The following is a 24,109-nucleotide window of genomic DNA, read 5'->3' as shown; positions in this document are numbered from 1 at the left end:
GGCAGCTTCCAGTCCCGGGGAGAGCCAGACATCCTGACCATGGCCTCTGTACAAGCACAGCGGCTGTGACGGTGCAGGACATGGTCACCCTCACGTTGCGGAGTTGGGGAGGGGGCTGGGCATCATCCTCTGCGTCCCCAGGGAGAACTGACCCCTTCTCTTCTTTCTCTACAGCTGCACCAGCTGCTCGTGCAGGGCGCACCACCCCGCCTGGGACATGCTCCCGCACCCGCGGCCTGCTCCGGACTGCCAGCACGGAGCAGGAATACTGGGACCAGCACCTTGGGGCCCTGCAAGCCGTGCACCGCACACTGCGGTCCTGGATGCAGGAAGACCTGCAGGTCCGCCACGAGCTGCTGTCTGAGGTCCGAGGGCTGAGCACCAACCTGCAGCTCCTGCTGCAGAGCATGGTGCCCCGTGCTGATCCTGCACCAGCTGTCCCCCCAACTGCTGTCCCTCCTCCCACTCCTGCTCCCCCTCCCACCTCTCCCTCCTCAACCCCCACAACCTCTTCCTCAATGTCCACACCCCCCACCTCAACCTCCGCACCCTCCACCCCATCGCCCCGGGGACGCCGAGGCCCCCTCCCTCGCTGTACTGGGAGGCGGTCGGCCCGGCGAGACCCCCACCCCTGATCCTTCAGTTTCCCCACCCCCTCCTTTCCCTTGCTTCCCCCTTTCAGCTCCCTCCTCCCAGTTTTCCCCCTCCCCTCTCCCAGCCTCTCTCTTCCCCTCTCCCACCTCCTTTTCCCAGTTTCCCCCAGTTTTGTTAAATAAACAGAGTTTCTATTTTTGAACACATGTGTCCTTTATTTTGTACATCAATAAGAAGGGGGGCTAGGGAAGGGTAAGTGGAAGAAGGTGAGGGAGGAATGGGGCACGAGCCCCCGATGGGGAGGACTGGGCTGGCTCTGCGGGCTTCTGGGGGTGGAAGCTCTCCTGCAGCCCCCCGATTGTCCCCTCTCCCCAGATGGCAGCCTGCGGCAAGTGCAGCCGGTCTGATGGCCGAGTGGTGTGATGTGCCCAGTGTGGGTACTTCGGGCACTCCAAGCCAGGACTGGTTTGTAAGCGGGGCACCCCTGAGAACTGTCTGTCCGGGGTGGGGGTCGGGTCCCTTTAAGCACAGCCCTCGGCTAGCCTGAGACAGCATCTCCACGCTCTAAGTCCTCCTCTGATGCCCTGCCAGCACTGCTTCCGGCCATCCTTAAGCCCTGTTCAGAGTCCACTCAATGTGGACTTGCTAGTTCGAATTAGCAAAACGCTAGTTCGAACTAGTTTTTAGTTCTAGATGCGTTAGTTCGAACTAGCTTAGTTCGAATTAACTAATTCGAACTAAGTTAGTTCGAACTAGCGCTGTAGTGTAGACGTACCCTCAGTTAGTATCTTGTAAGGTAAAATGGGCAAAACGCTGCAGTTTCTAAGGTCAATGTTCATCTACCATCATGTTGCCAATTCATCCGTCTTTTTTAGCTCCCTCTGAGGACTTCTCAGGACTATGACCTACATAATCTGATGTCACCTGTAAACGTTACCACCTCTCTGCTCACCTTCCTTTCTAGATGGTTAATAATTATAAAATATGTACAGTGCTATTAGTTATAAAGCACATAACCCGCTCCCTTGCTGTGCTTCTGTCCCTTCACAGGCACCTTGAACATTTCTGAGCCCCGTGGACCACCTCATGGAGGATTTCAACCTCACCCCCTCCGAACCTTCAACATTTCTCCTCATGGGAATTCCAGGGCTGGAAGCTGCTCACATCTGGATTTCCATCCCTTTCTCAACGTTCTACATTATCAGCCTCTTGGGAAATTTCATGGTTCTGTTTGTTGTCGTCAAAGAGCAGACCCTGCAGAAGCCGATGTACCTGCTGCTCTGCAACCTGGCGCTCACCGACATCGGCACCTCTACCTCTGTTGTACCGAAGGCCCTGTGTATATTTTGGTTCAATTTGAAAAGCATCACGGTGGGTGGCTGCCTCACCCAGATGTTCTTCCTTCATGCGGTTTCCATGATGCACTCAGGTGTCCTCGTGACCATGGCCTTTGATCGCTACATCGCCATATGTAACCCTCTGAGATACGCCACCACTCTCACCAATGCACTAATAGCTAAGATAGGACTAGTGGGTTTGATAAGAGCTGTAACCTTAATTCTGCCCATGCCTGTGCTCCTGAGGAGGTCGTCGTTCTGTGCCAACCGCATTATCCCGCACACGTACTGTGACCACATGGCTATACTGAAGATGTCATGTGAGGACATTACAGTGAACAGGACATATGGCTTGGCGGTAGCCTGTGTGGTAATTGGGTTAGACCTGTTGCTCATTGCTGTGTCCTACGGTCAGATCCTCAGGGCCGTCCTCAGAATCTCCTCCAGGAAAGCCCACCAGAAAGCCCTCAACACCTGCACTGCCCACCTCTTTATCATACTGATGTCTTATCCTCCCTTTCTTTTCTCCTCTCTGACACACCGGTTTGGCCAGGGCATCGCTCCCCATGTTCACATCATCTTGGCCAACCTCTATTTCCTCCTTCCTCCCATGCTCAACCCCATTATTTATGGGGTGAAAACCAAAGAGCTCCGTGACAAAGTGGCTAAATACCTCTGTGGAATATGCTGCCCTGTAGCCACTGACTTGAAACCTGAGTAACAAAAGGGGGAAAGGAGAATTCTTTTTTAAGGAAGGGTTTTCAATTCCAGTTTTGCAGGGCTCACTGTTGTGGAAGTTCAGAGTAAGAGATGTTCCTCAGACCTTACATTTTATCACCGATTCATGAAGTATTGTTCTCTATACGGCTGGATCTCATTGACCATCACCTGGTCTCTTTCAGCATCCCCCATTAGACACCACCTCCACACAGCCCTATCACATCAGGCATCAGGAAACTTCTAGACCACCAGAAGATACTGCACCCATTGAGGCAAGGTGGCTTACCACTAGACCCTGTGTAAACAGGGAACTTGATCACTCTGCCAACCTGAGACATGAGACAAAGAAAACAAACATAATGGTAAACCTTATTTAATATATGTATGGTGGTTCAAAACCAAATGTACTTTATTAGTTTACGTTCAATTCTTCACTAAGCTTCAAGGATAAACCCAATGGTTTCAGCTGGCGAGTTATAATATGGGAAAGCGGTTTCAGGAATTGAGAACGTTACATTCAATGACTTTATGGGTGAGAGTTAGGAAATCCTGGGTGTTGGAAAATGTTAGTGTGTTCCTGTGGATTTGAGGGGATGCACCCCAGAATGTGATCAAACATATTTCAACCGTATGATTTGCACTTAGCCACTGTGAATTAATAAAACAGAATACTGCATGGTGTAGGTTTCATTAGAAAGCAGGCTTTTAGAGGTCAGATCAAAGTTTCTGCTAATGAAAATGGGAGAAATGGACAGACAAATAAGTGAGAATGAAGGAAGATGAGAAATTGAAATCAATGAGTGAAGATGCCTCAGATATTAGAAGTCTATTGACAGGAGAAATGATCATCCTATAGGAGTCACTGTGTTCTACTTTTTTGGTAAAAGTTATAAAAGATTAGCTAATGCAGTGCACTTTAGATCAGTCCTTTGAAGCCATCTTGAGGGACATTTTTTCCTGACCCCCTATGACTGTTGCAGATGAAAAAACTGGCCACTGCAAACCTGCTATTAATAATTCTGTATGGTTCCAGAAGTTGGGTTAATATCTGGGATGTTCTAAATGTAATGCTTATGTTTGTTTGTGCTTAAATCGAGTACACTGAAGAGTTAGACAAGAACATGCTTACTTGCATTTAATCAGTAATCACACAGAATTCCCATGTTTCCATTGATCCCAACACTGCCTTGAATGAGATAATTAAGTTTTTTGTAATGTGGATTCTGAAAAACCCAGGTGACGGATCATCGCTTGCACATTCAGTAACTTCTCACTTTGTGCAGTCAATATAGAGGTCACTTAAATCTTCACATCTCTTGGTATCTATCTCTGACATCTCTGGCAATACCCACTAATACTTCTCATTGCCAAGGATGTCAGATGTACATGTCAAGCTTTCTAAACTTTTCATCCTGGAGTTTGTGAAACAGTTGAACCAGCGATTGCTAGCAACTGTCCATGTGACTGAATCACTTGCAGTAGTAAGTCGTTCACCATATTGATTCGTTGTAACCCAATTTTGCCATTATTTTCTGGAGACCTCAGAGAAGAACTGAAGTTTCGCCTAGGGTTCATTAGATTCCTAACCTGGACTTAAGTTCTCAAACACACAGGCGCCACTGGGGAAAGAGGCTTTTGTGACGTTGGCTTATTTTCTTTTCTATCGCTGTTGTTCCCTTTTAGCAACACTTTAGTCCATAGAATCATAGAAGACTCACTCAGCTTGGAATTGATCTCAGGAGTCATCGAGTCCACCCCCCTGCTCAAAACAGGACCAACCCCAACTCAATCATTACAGCCAGGGCTTTGTCAAGCCAGGACTTAAAACCTCTAGGCTGTGTCTACATTGGCACCCCTTTCCAGAAAAGGGATGCTAATGAGACCAGTCGGAATTGCAAATGCCGCGGGGGATTTAAATATCCCCCGCGGCATTTGCATGCATATGGCTGCCGCTTTTTTCCGGCTCGGGGTTTTGCCGGAGAAAAGCGCCAGTCTAGACGGGATCTTGTGGAAAATAAGCCCTTTTCCGGAAGATCCCTTATTCCTACTTGTAGGAATACTTGTAGGAATAAGGGATCTTCCGGAAAAGGGTTTATTTTCCGCAAGATCCCGTCTAGACTGGCGCTTTTCTCCGGCAAAACCCTGAGCCGGAAAAAAGCGGCAGCCATGTTCATGCAAATGCCGCAGGGGATATTTAAATCCCCCTCGGCATTTGCAATTCCGACTGGTCTCATTAGCATCCCTTTTCCGGAAAGGGGTGCCAATGTAGACACAGCCCTAGTGATGGAGATTCCACCTCCTCCCTAGGGAACCCATCTCAGCACTTCACCACCCTCCTATGGTATGTCTACACTACAGCACTATTTCTAATTAACTTAATTTGAAATAGTAAATTTGAATTAAGCTAATTCGAAATAACTCATCTATACACAAAAACTATTTCAAAATAGTGTGTCCACACTGAGTGGATCCTGAACCAAAGTTAAGGCTGGCTGGAACCAGTGCCGGCAAGGCATCAAGTTAGGACTTAGTGTGTGGGGCTGCTGCCTGAGGCTAACTGAGCTCCATGCTTAAAGGGATCCTACCCCCACCCCGGACAGACAGTTCTCAGGGTTCTCCGCTTGCTTGTCTACCTCAATGAGGGACAGCAAAGCCATCCTGTCTTGGAGTGCCCTGAGTGCCCGCACTTGGGACACCACAGCATTCGGCCACATGGAGCCAGAAATGCCCCTGGGCACGCTGGTGTGTCTCGTGGGGTCGTTGCCATCAGCCCGGCTGCACTTGCTGCAGGCTGCCATCCGGGGTCTCCATCGGGGGGCTGTCAGGATACAGGAGGCCCTGAGGAAGAGCGTCCACCCCTCGGAGCCTCCCCAGTCCTTCCCACTGGGGGCTCGTGCCCCATTCCTCCCTCATGTCCTTCCACTTATCCCTCCCTAGCCCCCCTTCCTGATGTCAAATAAAAGACACGTATGTTCAAAAATAGAAACTGGGTTTATTGAACAAAACTGGGGGGGGGGGGATGAACCTCTTGGGAGACTGGGAAAAGGAGGTGGGAGAGGGGAAGAGAGAGGGTGAGAGAGGGGTGGGGGAAACCTGGGAGGACAGAGCTGGAAGGGGAAAAAAAGGGGAAGAAGGGGGAGGGGAAGCTCAGGGCTCAGAGTTGGGGGTCTCACCGGACCAACCTGACTTCCATGCAAACCTGCTCCTGGGTGGTCTTTGGTAACCAGGCTGGCAGCTATCCTACCATAGACGACCGTGTTCCTCCGTAAATGGTAAATTTTCAGATTGGAGAGGGGTAACTAGTGGTGTCCCCCAAGGGTCAGTCCTGGGACCAATCCTTTTCAACTTATTCATAAATGATCTGGAGAAAGGGGTAAGCAGTGACGTAGTAAAGTTTGCAGATGATACCAAACTGTTTAGAATAGTCAAGACAGAAGCAGACTGTGAGGGACTCCAAGAAGATCTCACCAAACTGAGTGATTGGGCAACAAAATGGCAAATGAAATTTAATGTGGATAAGTGTAAAGTAATGCACATCGGGAAAAATAACCCCAACTATACGTACAGTATGATGGGGGCTAATTTGGCTACGACAAATCAGGAAAGAGATCTTGGAGTTATCGTGGACAGTTCTCTGAAAACTTCCACACAGTGTGCAGTGGCGGTCAAAAAGGCAAATAGGATGCTAGGAATTATTAGGAAAGGGATAGAAAATAAGACCCAGAACATCTTACTGCCCCTGTATAAAACTATGGTACGCCCACATCTTGAATACTGTGTACAGATGTGGTCTCCTCACCTCAAAAAAGATATTTTGGCCTTGGAAAGGGTTCAGAAAAGGGCAACTAAAATGATTAGGGGTTTTGGAACGGGTCCCATATGAGGAGAGGTTAAAGAGACTGGGACTTTTCAGTGTAGAAAAGAGGAGACTGAGGGGGGATATGATAGAGGTCTATAAAATCATGAGTGGTGTGGAGAGGGCTGATAAAGAAAAGTTATTTATTAGTTCCCATAATTGAAGAACTAGAGGACACCAAATGAAATTAATGGGTAGCAGGTTTAAAACTAATAAAAGGAAGTTCTTCTTCACACAGCGTGTTGTCAACCTGTGGAACTCCTTGCCAGAGGAGGCTGTGAAGGCTAGGACTATAATAGAGTTTAAAGAGAAGCTGGATAAATTAATGGAGGTTAGGTCCATAAAAGGCTATTAGCCAGGGGATAAAATGGTGTCCTTGGCCTCTGTTTGTCAGAGGCTGGAGAGGGATGACAGGAGACAAATCGCTTGATCATTGTCTTCGGTCAACCCTCTCTGGGGTACCTGGTGCTGGCCACTGTCGGTAGACAAGATACTGGGCTAGATGGACCTTTGGTCTGACCCAGTACGGCCGTTCTTATGTTCTTATGTCTAGGGCTGAGATCATGGACATTGGGGGCATCTCCCCCAAACTTGAATAAAGTCCATGATCTCCATCCCGGACAAGGAAGGCGCCCGCCTTCTTCAGCCCCTGTCAGGCTCCTACGAGCTGGCAGACTGCTCCTGGGGAGCGGTGGAGGGCTGGCTGCCAGTGGCTTGCTGGCTCATGTTTTGGGGCCACTGGGTCAGGGACCCCGGTGGCCACTGCTGGCTCTGGGCTGGCAGGTTTGGAGCTGGCACAGGCACTGTGGCCAGGGTCGACCCCTTTAATGGCTCTGGGGTTAGGGGAGAGGAGAGTAAGTTCTCTTGGTTGTGCCCAGAATAGCCACAAGGGCTGCCTGGGAAGGGCTGGAATTAAGTGTCTACACGGTGCTTAATTCGAAATAGCTATTTCGCATTTGGTGTTACTCCTCGTAGAAAGAGGGTTACCAAATTCGAAATAAGGGCTCCACTAATTCGATTTTATTTCGAAATAGTGGCATGCCTGTGTAGACGCTATTAAAGTTAATTCGAAATAACTACTGTTCTTCCGAATTAAGTTTGTAATGTAGACATACCCCTAGGGAAATAGTTTGTCCTAATATCCAACCTAGACCTCACCCACTGCAACTTGAGACCATTGCTCCTTGTTCTGTCACCACTTAGAATAGAGCGTGGCTCTAACTTACAGCCACTGAAGGCTGCTATCAAATGGCCCTTCACTCTTCTGCAGATGAACTAAGCCTGGTTTCCACAGCCTTTCCTCTTAAGTCATTTTCCCCAGCCCCCTAAGCATTTTTTTTTTTTTGCCCAGTGCAGGACTTTCTCTAGTTTGTTTTCATCTTGGATAAAGCACTAAATGATTGTTTTCACAGATGAATATAGAATCTTAGAACTGGAAGGGACATCAAGAAGTCATCAAGTCCAGTCCCCTGCTTTATGGCAGGACCAAGCACATTCTAGATCATCCCTGACAGGTCTGTCTAACCTGTTCTTAAATATCTCCAGTGATGGAGATATCACAACCACCTTACACAATTTATTCCAGTGTTTCACCACCTTGACAATTAGAAAGTTTTTCTAATGTCCAATCTAAACCTCCTTTGCTGCAGTTTAAGCCCATTGCTTCTTGTCCTATCCACAGAGGCCAAGGAGAATGATTTTTCTCCCTCCTTTTTCTAACACCCTTTTAGATACTTGAAAACTGCTCTCATGTCCCCTCTCAGTCTTCTCTTTTCCAAACTAAATGCTTTGAAATTTGTTCATCCCAAAGTCTCCATCTGAGGCAGGGCAGGGTGAAGGGTGTCTGCTCACCCCAAAGCACCTTCTTTTGGCTGCGTGTAACAAGAGAGGCTGTTATCCTCTTTTCTCGAGTAGCAACTGCCTCTTCTTACGGTACAGACCAGCCTCTCAAGCTCAGATGAGCCCATGGCTCTCTCCTCCTGGCGCAGTTCTCAGTAAGTAAGTGGGATCAGTTAAGTCCCATGTTTATGTGAGAGGGAAAGCTGGGGAGTGAATCCAGCCCCCAGGCTGGAATGCTTCCCTCTAAGGCAGGCCCTTCCTTCCCTCAGGGAGGGACCTTTGGGCAGATGTTCGGGGGGAGACGCTGCCTTCCCTCAGCTCACCTCCCCGGGAGCTGCTGGCTGCAGGCCTGCTCTCCTCCTGGGCGCGTTCTTTTTAAAAAGGCCTCAGGATGGTGCTAGAAGAATTTTGCTCTGAGCAGGGCACGTACACGAGGAGGCCTATCACAAAGGGGTCACACTGCGGTGGTCCATACAAGGTGATTGAGAGTTATTAATGCTACCCAGATGGCTGTTCTAATTCATGGTTCAATGGCAGCCTGGTTTGAAATAGTCAGTCCCGTGGGGCCTGTCAACCATGGGGAGGGAAGAAAAAGGAGATTCAGGGACCAATACCAAGTACTTCAGAGGGAAAGAACAAACCCGGGATAATATCAAAGGATCCATTTTCTTTCATCCTCCCCTCCCCCCCATCTTCCGGCAGTCCGAGGCTAGGACCTGACAGAACGTGGGGTGGTGTCCCGGAATACCCTGGCTAATAGCCATTGACCGGCCTGTCCTCCATGAACTCAGCTACTTCTCCTCAAACCAGATGGGTGCGGTTAAGAGATCCTATAGTGTGTGGATAAGCCCCATTGTATGACTTTTGACACGGGCAGGGGCGTCGACACCTCGGTGGGCTCCTCGCCAAAGTGGGGGGGGGGGGCTGGCTTTGTGCTCCCGGAAGGGGAAGGCTGCCCTCCATGCCGCCTGGAGTGTGTCACTGCTCCCCCACTACTCAGAGTGTGGTGCCACCCATCCCACCCCCAGCCTCGGAGCTTCTCCGAGTGTGCTGTGTGGTACTCCAGCGGCTATTTAAAAGGCTGCTGCTGCTGCAGAACCAGCAGTTGTGGCCAGAAGCTCAAGGCCCCTTTGAATCTCTGGATCCCAGGACAACCCCTCCATCAATTACTTTCCCCCCCAGCGGGTCTAGACAGAGGTTAGCACAGTCAAGTTCCAAATTGAATTGTGAGTGATCCTCAATAGACTTAAGTGTGATGCGTGCCCGATGCACGGAGCAGGCTCTTAGAACAGTGCAGAGCTGCCAGATACACATCTACTTTTGTCCTTGCAAAAGGAGACTGGCCAATACTTTGGGGTGCGAATCCTGGGAGAAGATCGCTTTGCCCCAAACCCTTTGCACTGCATCTAATCCAGCATCATGCCATTTGGCCTGCCCAAGCGGTCGGTGAATTTTGGAGGCGAACAGACTGGATCTTAGAATTGCATGGGGGTAGGGAGCTGTATGCGGCTATGCTCAATTCACAGCATTGTCTGGCCCACTGTCTTCTGCATTCCACAAGAGAGTGAAGATAGCAGCCCGTTACACAAGGCAAAGAAAGCCATCGCCAATTACTAGGCTGAACACTTTGCAACACTTTTCCCTACGGATCTGAGCCCTGGTATGGACAAATTATTTCTTCACTCCCAAGGGAGGCTCTCGAGCTGAAGTTCTCCACGGTCTCTTTTCTATTCCTCCCTCTGCTCATGGAGTTGGGGGAAATGCCTGGGTGTTCTGCCAACCAGAGCCCACAGGGACTGGAGAAGGGAATCATAAAGGCATCTGCCCAGCATGGCGAGTCTCAGACGTGTGAGAGTCACATGCTGATTCTCCTGGCTTTGCCTGCCTGCCACTCTGAGGAGGTTTCCTCTCCCCGCTGAGCAGGATTTTGGTAAGTTGCCTGTTTCAGCATTAGAATTAGTGCTGAGGGTGGAGGAAGGGTTCCAGGACTCATGTCAAGAATCATCAGGGCAGGAATTCACCCTCATGCCAACTTCAACTGTTTTGTAGAAACAGGCAGGGCTTGACCTGGTAAAATGGGAACGACAAATGTACTGGAAATAATACAGGCCAATATGTGCTTTTCACATCACCTCCTTGCTTCTTTCTGCCTCAGTGATTGGGGGAAGGTCAAGGAATGAATAGTGGGGGGAGAGGAGAGACGTGCAATGAATTCATTTCATTTGAGGAAGTGAGTTTTGCCCATGAAAGCTCATGGTAATATATATAATAAGCAATGAAAATGATTAGAGGTCTAGAAAACATGAGCTCTGAGGGAAGGCTGAAGGAACTGAGCTTGTTTTGTTAGAAAAGAGAAGGCGGAGAGGGGACATGAGAGCGGTTTTCAAGTATCTAAAAGGGTGTTACAAGGAAGAGGGAAAAAATTGTTCTCCTTGGCCTCTGAGGCCAGGACAAGAAGCAATGGGCTTAAACTGCAGCAAGGGAGGTTTAGGTTGGACATTAGGAAAAAACCCTGCAGGATGGTTAAACACTGGAATAAATTGCTAGGGAGGTTGTGGAATCTCCGCCATTGGAGATATTTAAGAGAAGGTGAGACAGACCAACTCAGATGCTATTCCCTTCTCATGGGATGTCATGATAGGACAAGAAGCAATGGGCTTAAAATCCAACAAGGGAGATTTAGGTTGAACATTAGGTAAAACTTCCTAACTATCAGGTGACAAGGAGTCCCGTAGCACCTTAGGGTATGTCTACACTACAGCGCTAATTCGAACTAACTTATCTAATTCGAACTAACGGATCCAGACTAAAAAACTAGTTCGAATTAGCGTTTTGCTAGTTCGAACAAGCATGTCCACATTAAGTGGACCCTGAACCGGGGTTAAGGATGGCCGGAAGCAGTGCCGGCAGGGCATCAGAGGAGGACTTAGAGCGTGGAGATGCTGTCTCAGGCTAGCCGAGGGCTGCGCTTAAAGGGACCCGACCCCCACCCCGGACAGACAGTTCTCAGGGGTGCCCCACTTGCAAAGCAGTCCTGGCTTGGAGTGCCCAAACTGGGCACATCACAGCACTCGGCCATCAGCCCGGCTGCACTTGCCACAGGCTGCCATCTGGGGAGAGGGGGCAATTGGGGGGCTGCAGGAGAGCTTCCACTCCCAGAAGCCCGCAGAGCCAGCCCAGTCCTCCCCATCGGGGGCTCGTACCCCATTCCTCCCTCACCTCCTTCCACTTACCCTTCCCTAGCCCCCGTTCCTGATGTACAAAATAAAGAAAACGTGTGGTCAAAAATAGAAACTCTCTTTATTGAACAAAACTGGGGGAGACTGGGAAAAGGAGGTGGGAGAGGGGAAGAGAGAGGGTGGGAGAGGGGAGGGCAACTAAAATGATTAGGGGTTTGGAACAGGTCCCATATGAAGAGAGGCTAAAGAGACTGGGACTTTTCAGTTTAGAAAAGAGGAGACTGAGGGGGGATAGGATAGAGGTCTATAAAAGCATGAGTGGGGTGGAGAGGGTGCATCAAGAAAAGTTCTTCATTAGTTCCCATAATAGAAGGACTAGAGGACACCAAAGGAAAGGAATGGGTAGCAGGCTTCAAACTAGTAACAGAAAGTTGTTCTTCACAAAGCAAAGAGTCAACCTGTGGAACTCCTTGCTGCAGGAGGCTGTGAAGGCTAGAACTAGAACAGAGTTTAAAGAGAAGTGAGATAAAGTGATTGAGGTTGGGTCCATGGAGTGGTATTAGCCAGGGGGTAGGAGTGGTGTCCCTGCCCAAAGTTTGTGGAAGGCTGGAGAGGGATGGCACGAGACAAATGGCTTGGTCACTGTCTTCGGTCCATCCCCTCCAGGGTCCCTAGGGTTGGCCGCTGTCGGCAGACAGGCTACTGGGCTAGATGGACCTTTGGTCTGACCCAGTACGGCCATTGTAAGCTCAGGGCTCAGGGCTCAGGGTTGGGGGTCTCAGTGGACCACCTTGATTTTCATGCACACCTGCTCCTGGGTGGCCAGCCTGGCAGCTCTCCTGCCCTAGATGGCCACTTTCCTGTGCCTAGTGCGGAGGTCGTGGACGAGGTCCACGATGTCCGCACTAGACCAGGTGGGTGTCCGCCTCTTGCGGTCCCGGACAAGCTCCTGGGAGCTGCCAGCCTGGTCCCGGGAAGAGGGGGAGGGCTGGGCGGCATCGGGTGGCTGGCTCGAGCCGTGCCAGGTGCAGGGTCTGCTGGCTGGGTGCTGGCAGGCTTGCACCTGGCACGGGCACCGTAGCCAGCCCTGGCCCCTTTAAGGGGGCCGGGGCCGGGAGTGGGGCAATAGAGTCTCCCTGGTGTTGGCCAGAGTGGCCACCAGGGAAAGCTGGGGAGAGCTAGCCTCCCACTAGTTCGCATTAAGGGGCTACACACCCCTTAATTCAAACTAGTAATTTCAAACTAGGCTTAGTCCTCGTGCAATGAGGTTTTCCTAGTTCGAACTAGCGGAGCGCTAGTGTAGCGCCTATCAAAGTTAATTTGAACTAACGTCCGTTAGTTCGAATTAACTTTGTAGTGTAGACATACCCTTACAGACTAACAGATGTACAGGAGCATAAGCTTTCGTGGGCAAAGATCCACTTCGTCAGATGCATGCTCATCAGAAGTGGGTCTTTGCCCATGAAAGCTTATGCTCCAATACATCGGTTAGTCTTTAAGCTGCCACAGGAGTCCTTGTCGCTTTTGCAGATCAAGACTAAAAGGGCTATCCCTCTCATACCTAACTATCAGGGTGGTTAAGCACTGGAATAAATTGCCTAGGGAGGTTGTGGAATCTCCATCACTGAAGATATTTAAGAACAGGTGCTTGGCCCTGCCGTGAGGGCAGGGACTAGCCTTGAGGACCTCTCAAGGTCCCTTCCAGTTCTAGTATTCTATGATTTTCTAATAATATATTAGCCTCTAAGGCGCTACAGAACCACACGGTTTTAAAGTTACAGACTAACACGGCTATCTCCCTGGACCACGTTATAATGTATTTGTGCTAGGGAATAGACTCTCATCTATTTGCTTTCTCTTACGTTGATTTGAAATCTCTCTGTTGCTGTTACCAAGCTTGTTCCATGTTTTAATCAAAGCCCAATGTGCCTCTGGGGGAAAGGTGTAAGGGGAACGTCTCAACTTGGTGACACCACAAGTGTGTATCGTCCTGCACATATTGAATGAGGGGGACCTGGATATGTGTCATACTGGTTGGTGTTTGGAGCAGGACAGGACAGGACATCTCTGGGGGGCTGGGTGAGGGACTGGTGGGGTTTTTTTTTGGCTGTAGCCTCTATAGTTAGTCTATGCAGTAGCTGGTCAGAGAGCCTATGTTTACCCACAGCTGGGGGTATGCCTGCCAGTGGGAGGCTGGTAGAGGTGTAGGACTGGGAATGGGTTGAAGTTTGCCCCAGCAGGACGTGGAGAGAGGGTGCCAGGCTGGCGAGTCAGAGGACTCAGTGGGATCCCGGTTCTTGGTGGCACCCCAGAGGAACCCGTCACTTTGCTCCTCGGATAGTTCAATCTCCCCATATACTCACATTCAGTTTAATGTAAACTGATACGGGACAACATTAAAAGAGAGGGAAAAATGAATGCTCTCTCCTCTCAATGCCTTAATGTCCTCTTGATCTCATGTTACAGTTCAGGTAGATCTACCTGTCAGTATTGTATAGACTTTTCTCCTGTTGCCTCTAATTGAACCCTTTGTAACCATATACGTTTCTTCCGATGCTTGGTTTGGACTCCTCCAGTCTGCAAAAGCCTGTGAGAAAAGCGTGCCCGATACCACACAGAGGAGTCCAAATGATGAGGACACATTGAGTGACTGACATTATGGCTTTGCCGTTTCTCTATGATTTCCCATGCCACGCCTCCTGGGTCCCAAAATTGCGCTGGTTTTGCTTGTGTTCATCCTTGCACTGCGAGCACAGTTTCGCAGAGCCGTGTACCATGAGGCCCTCACCCTGCCATGAGTTATCACAGTTAATTACTGGATGTGTGAGGAATTCAAGTGTTTTCCCTTCCAATGTCTCAGAGGGGTCGCCGTGTTAGTCTGCAACTTTAAAAACAGTGAGTAGTCCTGTAGCACCTTAGAGAGTCATATCTATATCGATATCGATAGATATACAGATATATGCACATACCTATGGTATCGTGAGCTTTCGTGGCAAACCGCACTTCCTCAAAGGAGCAGGGAGGGCATATATGTTACAGTTATTGACACTGAAGTTCATTTGCCATCATACTGCCTATGCCGCATCACTGTTCACCCCCCTTCGAGCTTGGGAATAATTATGAAATATTTTCTGCACTATTGATTATAAAGCATGTAACACCCCTCTTTCCCTACACAGGCACTTGGCGCATTTCTAAGTCCGATCGACCGACTGACCGCTTAATGGCAGTTTTCAACTTCACCATATCAGATCCTTCACCATTCATCCTAACTGGCATTCCTGGCCTGGAAACTGCTCACGTCTGGATTTCTATCCCTTACTGTACTTTCTACCTGATAGGCCTGATGGGAAATTGCATTCTTCTCTTTGTGGTGGGCAAAGAGCAGACCCTGCGCAAGCCGATGTACCTGCTGCTCTGCATGCTGGGGCTCACAGAAATCGGAACATCTACCTCGGTGGTGCCAAAGGCCCTGTGTATATTTTGGTTCAATTGGAGAGGTATTACGGTGGTCGGCTGCCTCACCCAGATGTTTTTCATTCATGCTGGTTCTCTGATGCACTCAGCCGTCCTGGTGGCAATGGCCTTCGATCGCTACGTTGCCATTTGTAGCCCTCTGAGATACACCAGCATCCTCAGCAACGCACGAGTAGCTAAGCTAGGGCTCGTGGGTTTGATAAGATCGGTTCTCTTTATTCTACCCCTGCCCCTGCTCTTGAGCAGACATCCCTTCTGTGCCAACCGCTTTATCCCGCATACATACTGCGAGCACATGGCGGTGGCAAAGAACTCATGTGGGGACATCACAGTGAACAGGATGTATGGCTTGGTGACAGCATTTGCAGTCATGGGGTTAGATCTGACTTTCATCGCCATATCCTACTGTCTGATCATTAGGGCCGTCCTCAGAATCTCCTCCAGGAAAGCCCACCAGAAAGCCCTCAGCACCTGCACCGCCCACGTCTGTGTGATGCTGATGGCTTATCCTCCTGGTCTCTTTTCCATTTTTTTGTACCGGTTTGGTCAGGACATCGCTCCCCATATTCATATCATCTCAGCCAATGTCTACTTCCTCTTCCCCCCACTGCTCAACCCTATTGTTTACGGGGTCAATAACAAAGAGCTACGTGAGAAAGTGGGCAAATACACCAGGAGAATGTGCTTTTCCGGGGCAGCCGACTTTAAACCTGTGTGACAAGAGAAGGAAAGGAAATCTGCTAATTATCAAGGGTGCCCACTCTATGTTTAGCTGAGCTCAGCACCACGGGAGTTTAGTGTCTGAGAAGCTCCTCACACCAAATATCGGACCACTCCATCTCCAAGCACTGCTCTCTCCGTTGTTGAATTCCCCCTCTCTGACCATCCCCCGGCCTCTCTCAGCACCATCTATCATCCTCCACCTGCACACCACCAGCCACTTGTCCTTCCCAGAACTTCCAGGCCACCAGAAGCTAGTGGAGCTTAATATATATATATATGGAGATACACTATCTTATAGAACTGGAAGGGACCTTGTGAGGTCATCAAGTCCAGTCCCCTGCCCTCACAGCAGGACCACGTACTATCCCTGACAGATTTGCTTTGTCAAAGATGGTTTCCCATTACTCCCTGTGTGAACGGGATCCTCGATCCGTTTGACAAACCGAAGGCCGGCTTTCTGCCTGCACACAACAAAGAAAGCGACCACAACGTTGAGCTTTTTTCTAATGTGCGGTGTGATCATCTGAGCATATGGGCAGTGACTCAAAACCTGGCAAGCATTTGCATTAGGGAAAAACGTCTGCGCTGCTCATGGCTGATCTGTATGATAAGCAGCTGAAACCGTCTTCTTCAAACAAGGACAGAGAGGATGAAATGTTGCCCTTTGGAGACCAACAGTAACAAACTAATTCAACTCACAAGAAGTATATGGACTACCTTCACAGAATGCATTTAGAAGTAAATAATAAAATAACGTTGGGGTATTTTTACACTTAATACATTTTGGGCTCAGTTTTGACTACTTTTCACACTATTATTTGCTGTTTTGTTTATTTGTTCCTAGATGTGGATATCTAAATACCAAGACCTTGTGTTCTTCATGACCACTGTGTAGAGCACAAAGTTATAGTCCTGCATGAAAATGTTTGTTTCTTGGCATCATGGATCAGATCTATGGTCCATCTAGTCCAATGTTCTCTCTCTGACAGTGACAGCCCCAGGTGCTGCAGAAGAAGGTGTAAGAGACACAGAAGTATGTGAATGAGGGAGGAGGAGACTCTAATGTCTAACAGCTGGAGATCGGCTTGGGCCCTAAATGAAGTGGGCATATAGGCATCTCAAAACATTTATCTATCTCTAACGATTGGAACTGGATAGTCTTACTTTCGACTTACCAGTCCAGACCCTTTGGGTGCGTCTACTCAGCACTCTAAATTTGAAGTAAGAGATGCAAATTGCATATCTTATTTTGATGGAATATCAAAATAGAATCATAGAATCATAGAATAATAGGACTGGAAGGGACCTCAAGAGATCATCGAGTCCAGCCCCCCCGTCCTCAAGGCAGGACCAACCTCCGTCTACACCATCCCTGACAGGCTATTTTGAAATTTGGTGCATCTACACACTGCCAAATTTCAAAATAACAAGCTATTTTGAGATATCCCTTAACACTCGTGGAATGAGAGTTACCAGGATGCCGAAACAGCACGCCTGTTATTTTGAAAAAAAATTCAAAATAACGTGTGGGTTGTGTAGACGTGGGGTAGCTATTTCGGGATACCTCCAGTATCCCCAAATAGCCATGCAGTGTAGACGTACCCTTTGTGATGGGGTGAAGTCGCAGAAGACCTCTTGGGGGTGCTTCCCGGGCTGCTGACAAAGCCACTGACACTCACCTTTCTGCTCTCTGGGGTGTCTCGCTACCCTGTCCTGCTGTGCCAGCTCTCTGGTCTCCCCCAGCCAAGGCACAGAGCTGAGATCACTAGCCCCTTTCCCCCAAAGAGCAGTACAGACACTGAATCTCTTCAGGTCCGAGGAGAATGAAGTTTCAGGCACAGCATCCAGGTAATCAACCCCAGTTGGGCTCAGAAACAGTGTTCCCTCTAAGCTGTGTAGTAGCACAGCCTCACGGATGATTAATCAGCCCCGCCCAGCCAGTCTGCTCCGTGCATGGAACCCTGAGACTCTGATTGGGCGGAGCTGATTGGACAGGGCTGATTAATCACCTGTGAATCTGTGCCTCCTCGCAGCTTAGCGGGAACACTGATCAGAACCCCAAATAAACCATTCAGGGAAGCCCCCTTTAACAATGAAAGGGGGAATTTACTCTCCTAGGTAAAAATTATTTACAATGGGCTTGGTAATAAATAGAAGTGATTTTACTGAGTACAAACAGTAGGATTGAAGTGGCTGCAAGAGAAAGCAGGGCACAGGGAATTACAAATGTTAATCATACAAAAACCACACAGCTAGTTGTAACACATTAAAGCTTATTCAAACTCCCCCTACAACTGTTCTTCTCTCAGCTAAACCTCAAACCAGGAAAGGTCTTTTTCTCCTGGGCTACGTCTACACTGGCATGAATTTCCGAAAATGCTTTTAACGGAAAAGATTTCCGTTAAAAGCATTTTCGGAAAAGCACGTCTAGATTGGCAGGATGCTTTTCCGCAAAAGCACTTTTTGCGGAAAAGCGTCCGTGGCCAATCTAGATGCAGTTTTCCGCAAAAAAGCCCCGATCGCCTTTTTCACGATCGGGGCTTTTTTGCGGAAAACAGTACTGTGCTGTCTACACTCGCCCTTTTGCACAAAAGTCTTTCGGAAAAAGACTTTTGCCCAAACGGGGGCAGCATAGTTTTTCCGGAAAAGCACTCCGCGGGCACGGAGTTCGGACTAAGGGGGATTTAAAAATGGCGGCACCCGGGAAGATGCAAATTTAACCCGGGATATTTAAATCTCGGGCTTCATTTGCAACTCCGGTTGCCCTCATCTGCCTACCTAGCTCAAACTAATGAGCTAGTGTAGACATACCCTCACTCGGCGACCCCTCTGAAGTATTAGAACAGTGTAGAGCTGCCAGACACACATCTACTTCTGTCCTTGCAAAAGGAGACTGGCCAATACTTTGGGGTATGAATTCTGGGAGAAGATCGCTTTGCTCCAAAACCTTTGCACTGCATCTAATCCAGCACCATGTCATTTAGCCTGCCCAAGTGGTCGGTGAATTTTGGAAACGAACAGACTGGATCTTAGAATTGCATGGGAGGTATGGTGCTATTTGCTGCTATGCTCAATTCACAGTGTTGTCTGGGCCCATTATCTTCTGCATTCCCCAACACAGTGCAGATGGCAGCATGTTACACAAGGCAAAGAAAGCCATCGCCAATTGCTAGGCTGAACACTTTGCAACACTTTTCCCTACGGATCTGAGCCCTGGTATGGACAAATTATTTCTTCACTCCCGGGGGAGGCTCTCGAGCTGAAGTTCTCCAGGGTCTCTTTTCTATTCCTCCCTCCGCTCATGGAGTTGGGGGAAATATCTGGGCGTTCTGCCAACCAGAGCCTACAGGGAACGGACAGAAGAATCATAAAGGCGTCTGCCCAGCATGGCGAGTCTCAGACGTGTGAGAGTCACACGCCAATTCTCTTGGTTCTGCTTGCCTGCCACACTGAGGAGGTTTCATCTCCCCACTGAGCAGGATTTTGGTGAGTACCAAATTCCAAGAGCTGTACCAATTTGCTGTACCAATTCCAAGAGCACCCTGGTCACCAGTATCTTCTCATTCCTCCCCAGTCATCCCTGGTTCAGGGCCCCCTCACACTTCCTCTGCATGGGGTGAGGTTACACCGACTCCCTCGGCTGGGGGGTGATTGGTGACTGTATCTCAGTGGTGAGAAATCTCCTGAGTGGCAAAGATCAACGCACCCTTGTTACACCCATACACACCATGGGATACTTCCAGGACTGCTCACAGGAACAACGCACTAGCTGACACACATGCACATGACAGAATGAAATGGGGCACCTTTGGGAAATGAGAGGCTATAGAGAAATACAGTGAAACCGCTGGCTGGTGCTTGGAACACGGAGCCGCTGCCACACGGATCTGAAGCCCAGGATGCTCTTGGATAATTTGCTGGCCTAATGATGATGATGACGGTGGTGTATTCACTCCCCCACGTGGCTATTTCATAGGCTCCAGCCATTGCTTTTCTAACCACAAATCTCCATCCTTCCAGTGCCTCCTGGCATCTTGCAGCCGCATGCACACACACTGGTTGTGTTTACACTGGCAAGTTTTTCCGGAAATGCTTTTAACGGAAAAGTTTTCCGTTAAAAGCATTTTCGGAAAAGCGCGTCTAGATTGGCAGGATGCTTTTCCGGAAAAGCACTTTTTGCGGAAAAGCGTCCATGGCCAATCTAGACGCACTTTTCCGCAAAAAAGCCCCGATTGCCATTTTCACGATCGGGGCTTTTTTTTGCAGAAAACAGTACTGTGCTGTCTACACTGGCCCTTTTGTGCAAAAGTCTTTTGGAAAAAGACTTTTGCCTGAACGGGAGCAGCATAGTATTTCCGGAAAATCACTGACAATCTTACATGAGATCGTCAGTGCTTTTCCGGAAATTCAAGCGGCCAGTGTAGACAGCTGGCAAGTTTTTCCGGAAAAGCGGCTGATTTTCTGGAAAAACTTGTCAGTCTAGACACAGCCACTTAGCGTGTCATCTCATCTGAGGAAGTGGGTCTTGCCCACGAAAGCTCATAATACTCTTCATATATTTTTGTCAGTCTCTAAGGCTACGTCTACACTAAAAGGTTTTTGTGCAAAAACCTGCGGAGCAACCACACCTCAAGCACTAGAAAATCTACAGTCAATCGACAGAACAGTGGGGTTTTTGCGTTGTAGGTAAACCTCCTTCCACAAGGCATAAGTCCTTTTTGCACTACAGCTCTTGCACAAAAAAGCACATGTGGATGCTCCGCAGGGGTTTCTTGTGCAAATAGAGCCTATCCGAAAAAGCACAGATGCTCTGATAGCCATTTGCATCCGTGCAGTGTGGATGTGCTTTTGGGCAAGAAGTTTTTGCGCAAAAACCCTGCAGTGTCGACGTAGCCTAAGGTGCCACGGAACCACTCATTGTTGGGTTTTTTTAAGTTATTTCCAAAGTGCCACAGTCCTATGAAAATTTCACCTTTTAGGATAGTGATAGAAATGTAGCCGTGTTAGTCTGGGGTAGTTGAAGCAAAATGCAGGACAATGTAGCACTTTAGAGACTAACAAGATGGTTTATTAGATGATGAGCTTTCGTGGGCCAGACCCACTTCCTCAGATCAAATAGTGGAAGAAAGTAGTCACAACCATATATACCAAAGGATACAATTAAAAAAAAGCTGGCAACGGGGTTTGTTGCAAGGGAAGGTACCAGGGTTGGTATTAGTGTGGTATGTCCTGTGGTGGTTGGTAAGAATCATCTTGAGGTTAGGTGGTTGTCTATAGGAGACTATGGGTCTGTCTCCCAGAGCCTCTTTGAGTATGGTATCCTGTTCCAATATAGGCTGTAGTTTATTGATAATGTGTTGGACAGGTTTAAGTTGGGGGTTGTAGGTGATGACAAGTGGTGTTCTATTGTTGGTTTTCTTGGGTCTGTCTTGAAGTAGATGGTTTCTAGGTATTCGTCTGGCTCTTTCAATTTGCTTTTTTATTTCTCTGGGTGGGTAGTTGAGATTTATAAATGCTTGGTAGAGATCCTGAAGCTTCTGGTCTCTGTCAGTGGGATTACAGCAGATGCGGTTGTATCGAAGGGCTTGGCTATAGACGATGGATCGTGTGGTGTGTTCTGGATGGGAGCTGGATGCATGTAGGTAACTGTATGAGTCGGTGGGTTTTCTGTAGAGAGTGGTGTCTAATTTTCCATTGTTGATTTGTACGGTGGTGTCCAGGAAGTGGATCTGTCGTGTAGAATGGTCCAGGCTGAGGTTGATGGTGGGGTGTAGGTTGTTGAAATCTCTGTGGAATATCTCCAGTGTTTCTTGGCCATGTGTCCAGAACATAAAGATGTCATCGATGTACCGTAGGTAGAGGAGGGGTGAAAGGGGACGGGAGTTGAGGAAACGTTGTTCTAGGTCAGCCATAAAGATGTTAGCATACTGTGGGGCCATGCGTGTACCCATGGCTGTGCCGCTGATCTGGAGGTATAAGTTGTTCTCAAACTGGAAATAATTGTGGGTGAGAACAAAGTTACATAGGTCTGCTATCAGGTTGGCAGTAGTGTCCTCTGGGATAGTGTTTCTAATTGCTTGTAATCCGTATTCATGTGGGATGTTGGTATATAGAGCTTCTACATCCATGGTGGCAAGGATGGTATTATTGGGGAGGTTATCGATGTTTTGTAGTTTCCTTAGGAAGTCAGTAGTGTCTCGGAGATAGCTGGGGGTATTGGTTACGAAGGGTTTGAGAAGAGTGTCTACATAGCTGGATAGACCAGTAGTGAGCGTGCCAATACCAGAGATGATGGGACGTCCGGGGTGCCCAGGTTTATGGATCTTGGGAAGTAGATAGAACAATCCTGGTCGGGGGTCAGAAGGTGATTCTGTGAGGATTTGTTCCCGAGTAGCTGTGGGGAGGCTTTTAAGGAGACAGTGTAGTTTCTTTTGGTAGTCCAAGGTGGGGTCAGAGGGGAGAGGTTTGTAAAATGTGGTGTTCGAGAGTTGTCTGGTTGCCTCCTGGTTATAGTCGGCCTTATTCATAATGACCACAGCACCCCCTTTGTCAGCTGGTTTGATTACAATGTCCAGGTTGTTTTTGAGACTCTGGATGGCATGGTGTTCAGCGCAGCTAAGATTGTGTGTCGCTTGTTGTCGTTTGCGAATAATGTCAGTCTGTGCGTTGTTGCGGAAGCTGTGTATATAGAAATCCAGATTGTAATTCCGACCGTCAGGGGGAGTCCATATAGAATTATTTTTCCTTTGGTGTTGGTAGGGGGGATCTGGTAGGTCAGATTGATGTTCAGTGGTGGTTTGGAAATATTCTCGGAGACGGAGGCGGCGAAAAAAAGCCTCAAGGTCACCACAAAATTGTATCCAGTTTGTGGGGGACGTGGGGCAGAAAGAGAGACCCCGGGACAAGACAGACTCTTCTGCTGGATTGAGTTTGTAGCTGGAGAGGTTAACAATATTATTCGGTGGGTTGAGGCAGTTGCTGTTGTAGCCAGTGGTATGGAGCACGTTAGAAAATTTATTGTCTTTTCTTTGTTGTAGGGAATAGAAGTGTGTATAGTAGATTTCTTGTCTGGTGGAACAAAAGTCTTGCAAGGTGTCAGTCGGTGTGGATGTTTGTCTTGAGATGAGACGATCTAAGTTAGAAATGTCATTCTTGATGGTTTTCTGTTTCTTGTATAAAATACTTATCAGGTGGTTTCTTAATTTCTTGGATAGTGTGAGGCAGAGTCTTTCACTGTAGTCAGTGAAGTATGTTGATCTTAGTGGATTGTTCACCTTCGATACAACCGCATCTGCTCTAACCCCACTGACAGAGACCAGAAGCTTCAGGATCTCTACCAAGCATTTATAAATCTCAGCTACCCACCCAGAGAAATAAAAAAGCAAATTGAAAGAGCCAGACGAATACCTAGAAACCATCTACTTCAAGACAGACCCAAGAAAACCAACAATAGAACACCACTTGTCATCACCTACAACCCCCAACTTAAACCTGTCCAACACATTATCAATAAACTACAGCCTATATTGGAACAGGATACCATACTCAAAGAGGCTCTGGGAGACAGACCCATAGTCTCCTATAGACAACCACCTAACCTCAAGATGATTCTTACCAACCACCACAGGACATACCACACTAATACCAACCCTGGTACCTTCCCTTGCAACAAACCCCGTTGCCAGCTTTGTCCACATATTCATTCTGCTGATACCATTATTGGACCTAACCAAGCGAGTTATAAGATCAAGAATACATATTCCTGCGCATCCAGAAATATAATCTATGCTATCATGTGCCGAAAGTGTCCGTCTGCAATGTACATTGGACAAACATCTCAGCAATGTACATTGGACAAACATCTCAGACACTTCGCCAAAGAATTAATGCCCACAAAACAGATATCAGACAAGATCACAAAGAGAAAACAGTTTCTTGCCACTTTAACCAGAAAGGACACTCTCTAAATGACTTAGCCACCTGCATTCTGCTACAAAGACCTTTTACATCTGCACTTGAAAGGGAATCCTCTGAACTGTCATTCATGTTAAAATTCGACACTTGCCAACAAGGACTTAACAAGGATTTGAACTTTCTCACCCATTACCAAGACAGTTTCCCCAATTATCACCTGTAATACCATTAACTCACAAACATCCCACTCTCCCTACCTTTAATATCAGCAATTCACAGACACTTACCTTCCTTCCTCCCCCTTCCCCCCCCCCCCCCCCCCCGCATCCCCCTTCTGTTCTGCAATGTGATTTCTCCTTTTCATATTTGTTCATTTTTTAATTGTATCCTTTGGTATATATGGTTGTGACTACTTTCTTCCACTATTTGATCTGAGGAAGTGGGTCTGGCCCACGAAAGCTCATCATCTA

General features: G+C 48.2%; 2 protein-coding genes across 2 annotated transcripts; both read left to right on the top strand.

The window, feature by feature from the left end:
• Positions 1–1,680: 1,680 nt before the first annotated feature.
• Positions 1,681–2,997, top strand: LOC106731532 (olfactory receptor 52D1-like). The gene has a single exon (XM_014570279.3). The coding sequence runs from the start codon at positions 1,681–1,683 to the stop codon at positions 2,650–2,652; it is 972 nt and encodes a 323-aa protein (XP_014425765.2). The 3' UTR covers positions 2,653–2,997.
• Positions 2,998–14,709: 11,712 nt separating this feature from the next.
• Positions 14,710–15,720, top strand: LOC142829220 (olfactory receptor 52P1-like). Its single transcript, XM_075928032.1, has one exon. The coding sequence runs from the start codon at positions 14,749–14,751 to the stop codon at positions 15,718–15,720; it is 972 nt and encodes a 323-aa protein (XP_075784147.1). The 5' UTR covers positions 14,710–14,748.
• The last annotated feature ends 8,389 nt before the right edge of the window (positions 15,721–24,109 follow it).

The sequence above is a fragment of the Pelodiscus sinensis genome, chromosome 1, assembly GCF_049634645.1.
Source record: "Pelodiscus sinensis isolate JC-2024 chromosome 1, ASM4963464v1, whole genome shotgun sequence".
NCBI lineage: Eukaryota > Metazoa > Chordata > Testudines > Trionychidae > Pelodiscus > Pelodiscus sinensis.
Note: the sequence above shows the minus strand (reverse complement) of the source record. Positions and strands in the feature narration are given on the sequence as shown.